The sequence below is a fragment of the Borostomias antarcticus genome, assembly GCF_949987555.1.
Source record: "Borostomias antarcticus genome assembly, contig: scaffold_442, whole genome shotgun sequence".
NCBI lineage: Eukaryota > Metazoa > Chordata > Actinopteri > Stomiiformes > Stomiidae > Borostomias > Borostomias antarcticus.
The window spans coordinates 12501-17500 of record NW_028176249.1 but is presented as its reverse complement, the minus strand read 5'-3'; the positions used below and the strand labels follow the sequence as shown (position 1 = coordinate 17500).

Genomic DNA, 5000 nt, shown 5'->3' with positions numbered 1-5000 from the left:
ACACAGAGGGGAGTATCATAACATCTTACTGTATATAGCACACAGTGGGGAGTGTGATATCTACCATCTTACTGTATATAGCACACAGTGGGGAGTATCATAACCATCTTACTGTATATAGCACACAGAGGGGAGTATCATAACCATCTTACTGTATATAGCACACAGTGGGGAGTATCATAACCATCTTACTGTATATAGCACACAGAGGGGAGTATCATAACCATCTTACTGTATATAGCACACAGTGGGGAGTATCATAACCATCTTACTGTATATAGCACACAGTGGGGAGTATCATAACCATCTTACTGTATATAGCACACAGTGGGGAGTATCATAACCATCTTACTGTATATAGCACACAGTGGGGAGTGTGATATCAACCATCTTACTGTATATAGCACACAGTGGGGAGTATCATAACCATCTTACTGTATATAGCACACAGAGGGGAGTATATCAGCCATCTTACTGTATATAGCACACAGTGGGGAGTGTCATAACCATCTTACTGTATATAGCACACAGTGGGGAGTATCATAACCATCTTACTGTATATAGCACACAGTGGGGAGTATCATAACCATCTTACTGTATATAGCACACAGAGGGGAGTATCATAACCATCTTACTGTATATAGCACACAGTGGGGAGTATCATAACCATCTTACTGTATATAGCACACAGTGGGGAGTATCATAACCATCTTACTGTATATAGCACACAGTGGGGAGTATCATAACCATCTTACTGTATATAGCACACAGTGGGGAGTATCATAACCATCTTACTGTATATAGCACACAGTGGGGAGTGTGATATCAACCATCTTACTGTATATAGCACACAGTGGGGAGTATCATAACCATCTTACTGTATATAGCACACAGAGGGGAGTATATCAGCCATCTTACTGTATATAGCACACAGTGGGGAGTGTCATAACCATCTTACTGTATATAGCACACAGTGGGGAGTATCATAACCATCTTACTGTATATAGCACACAGTGGGGAGTATCATAACCATCTTACTGTATATAGCACACAGTGGGGAGTGTCATAACCATCTTACTGTATATAGCACACAGTGGGGAGTATCATAACCATCTTACTGTATATAGCACACAGTGGGGAGTATCATAACCATCTTACTGTATATAGCACACAGTGGGGAGTGTGATATCAACCATCTTACTGTATATAGCACACAGTGGGGAGTATCATAACCATCTTACTGTATATAGCACACAGTGGGGAGTATCATAACCATCTTACTGTATATAGCACACAGTGGGGAGTATCATAACCATCTTACTGTATATAGCACACAGAGGGGAGTATCAACCATCTTACTGTATATAGCACACAGAGGGGAGTATCATAACCATCTTACTGTATATAGCACACAGTGGGGAGTGTCATAACCATCTTACTGTATATAGCACACAGAGGGGAGTATCATAACCATCTTACTGTATATAGCACACAGAGGGGAGTATCATAACCATCTTACTGTATATAGCACACAGAGGAGTATCATAACCATCTTACTGTATATAGCACACAGTGGGGAGTATCATAACCATCTTACTGTGTATAGCACACAGAGGGGAGTATCATAACCATCTTACTGTATATAGCACACAGTGGGGAGTGTGATATCAACCATCTTACTGTATATAGCACACAGTGGGGAGTATCATAACCATCTTACTGTATATAGCACACAGTGGGGAGTATCATAACCATCTTACTGTATATAGCACACAGTGGGGAGTATATAGCACACAGAGGGGAGTATATAGTACACAGTGGGGAGTATATAGCACACAGAGGGGAGTATATAGCACACAGTGGGGAGTATATAGCACACAGAGGGGAGTATATAGCACACAGTGGGGAGTATGATATTTAGCCCCAGTGATGAATCTCAGGGCAGATAAGGACCGAGTTCAGAGAGCCTTAAGAGTTAAAGCCACAGCATTCCTATGAGTGACATCACCACAGTCCAACACTGATAAGAGAACTGCCTCCACAATCCTTTTAACACTAATTAAAGGAAAGCTGGCATAAACACACGCGCGCACACACACACACACACATGCGCACACACACACACACACGCGCACACACACACACACACACACACACACGTCTGCGACTCCCTCGCCCGCTCACACTCCTCTCCTTGCAGAAACTGTTCTCCTCTCTGGAGGTGCTGGGCGTGTCCGAGATGAACCTGTCGGCCAATCAGTTCAAAGAGGATGTGAAGAGGTTCGACTGGAAGCCGGAGACGGGTAATAGAAGGTTCTAGTCTAGAGGGGTAATAGAAGGTTCTAGTCTAGAGACGGGTAATAGAAGGTTCTAGTCTAGAGACGGGTAATAGAAGGTTCTAGTCTAGAGACGGGTAATAGAAGGTTCTAGTCTAGAGAGGGGTAATAGAAGGTTCTAGTCTAGAGACGGGTAATAGAAGGTTCTAGTCTAGAGACGGGTAATAGAAGGTTCTAGTCTAGAGACGGTTAATAGAAGGTTCTAGTCTAGAGACGGGTAATAGAAGGTTCTAGTTTAGAGACGGGTAATAGAAGGTTCTAGTCTAGAGACGGGTAATAGAAGGTTCTAGTCTAGAGACGGGTAATAGAAGGTTCTAGTCTAGAGACGGGTAATAGAAGGTTCTAGTCTAGAGAGGGGTAATAGAAGGTTCTAGTCTAGAGACGGGTAATAGAAGGTTCTAGTCTAGAGACGGGTAATAGAAGGTTCTAGTCTAGAGACGGGTAATAGAAGGTTCTAGTCTAGAGACGGGTAATAGAAGGTTCTAGTCTAGAGACGGTTAATAGAAGGTTCTAGTCTAGAGACGGGTAATAGAAGGTTCTAGTTTAGAGACGGGTAATAGAAGGTTCTAGTCTAGAGACGGGTAATAGAAGGTTCTAGTCTAGAGACGGGTAATAGAAGGTTCTAGTTTAGAGACGGGTGAAGGTTCTAGTTTAGAGACGGGTGAAGGTTCTAGTTTAGAGACGGGTAATAGAAGGTTCTAGTCTAGAGACGGGTAATAGAAGGTTCTAGTCTAGAGACGGGTAATAGAAGGTTCTAGTCTAGAGGGGTAATAGAGGGTTCTAGTTTAGAGATGGGTAATAGAAGGTTCTAGTCTAGAGACGGGTAATAGAGGGTTCTAGTCTAGAGACGGGTAATAGAAGGTTCTAGTCTAGAGACAGGTAATAGAAGGTTCTAGTTTAGAGACGGGTAATAGAAGGTTCTAGTCTAGAGACGGGTAATAGAAGGTTCTAGTTTAGAGACGGGTAATAGAAGGTTCTAGTCTAGAGACGGGTAATAGAAGGTTCTAGTCTAGAGACGGGTAATAGAAGGTTCTAGTCTAGAGACGGGTAATAGAAGGTTCTAGTCTAGAGACGGGTAATAGAGGGTTCTAGTCTAGAGGGGTAATAGAAGGTTCTAGTTTAGAGACGGGTAATTGAAGGTTCTAGTCTAGAGACGGGTAATTGAAGGTTCTAGTTTAGCGACGGGTAATAGAAGGTTCTAGTCTGGAGACGGGTAATAGAAGGTTCTAGTCTAGAGACGGGTAATAGAAGGTTCTAGTTTAGAGACGGGTAATAGAAGGTTCTAGTCTAGAGGGGTAATAGAAGGTTCTAGTCTAGAGACGGGTAATAGAAGGTTCTAGTCTAGAGACATGTAATAGAAGGTTCTAGTCTAGAGACGGGTAATAGAAGGTTCTAGTTTAGAGACGGGTAATAGAAGGTTCTAGTCTAGAGACGGGTAATAGAAGGTTCTAGTCTAGAGACGGGTAATTGAAGGTTCTAGTCTAGAGACGGGTAATTGAAGGTTCTAGTCTAGAGACGGGTAATTGAAGGTTCTAGTCTAGAGATGGGTAATTGAAGGTTCTAGTCTAGAGACGGGTGAAGGTTCCACCTGAGGTTCTCTAGTTCAGGGTCAGAAACCCCCAGGCGTTGTTGGGTGTTTATATGTGCTGCTTTGTGTTCGACCCCTCAGATGAGAAGCCCCTGCCGAAGCGGCCGGGAGACCCCTCGGCGTCGGAGGTGACTCTGAGGCCCATGGAGATCCGCACCTTCCTGCTCCGAGTCCGGCAAATTCAACCCACGAGCCGATGAGAAACTGACATTGACCGAAACCCACGTCGACGTTGCGTCGACCGGCCGATCCCTGTGGCGTTGTTGGCGGCGGCGTCTTCACTCGCTGCCTCTGCTACTGCGCAACGCTTTAATTAGCCCACGCAAGCTGCCTTTGTACAAGACTGTCGTGTTACCAGGGAGACCTGACAGCGTTTCCTCTATCAAATCAGTACTTTCCTCACTCTGGCGCCGTCTTAAGATGAAGCCTTTTCCGCTGTCGGTGCTCCAACTCTGTTAATATTCAACTCTTCGCCCAGGGTCGTCATCACTGACCTTCAGGGTTTTAGACTTGTTCACTGAAGGATTTTGATACTTTGACTCCTCTATGGGGCCGTGACTGGCTCCAGTGTCCTCGGACCAGTTCCATCATACAGAACCAGGGATTAATGGTGTCTTGTATCTATTCATAGCGCCCCATCTGGATAGACAGTGCACTTTCATCAGGTGCAAGTTTTGACAATGTCTAACCTTTCGATTGCTGCCCTCTACTGCCACACACACACACACCCACACACAATCAATCAGATCCCCCAGAATCAGACCTCAGATCAGATACTCTATACTGGACAAACTGGCTGAAACTTATATCTGAGCACCAACATCTTGGGACATACTGAGTGGTTGGATGAGTGGTCTGTGGTTGGATGAGTGGTCTGTGGTTGGATGAGTGGTCTGTGGTTGGATGAGTGGTCTGTGCAGTAACAGAGTTGTGTCTCTCAGATGTGCCTATTCTGTATGTGATTGTGTTTTTTATAATCAGGGATTTTAATGAGTGTTTTGTTGAGTTGATTTATTTTGTCGATTGAGCAGCTAAACAAATAAAAAGCATAGCATTACAAAAACAAACATTCTCAC

General features: G+C 44.0%; 1 protein-coding gene across 1 annotated transcript in view; it reads left to right on the top strand.

Moving 5' to 3' along the window:
* Window positions 1–4999, top strand: part of man2b1 (mannosidase, alpha, class 2B, member 1) — a gene marked incomplete at its 5' end in the record, with an annotated part of 21447 nt that extends 16448 nt beyond the window's left edge. The window contains 2 exons of the mRNA XM_084462619.1: window positions 2201–2303; window positions 4006–4999. Of these exons, the coding sequence (XP_084318745.1) occupies window positions 2201–2303; window positions 4006–4124 (222 nt within the window). The remainder of the gene's footprint in view (window positions 1–2200; window positions 2304–4005) is intronic.
* Window position 5000: the final 1 nt, after the last annotated feature.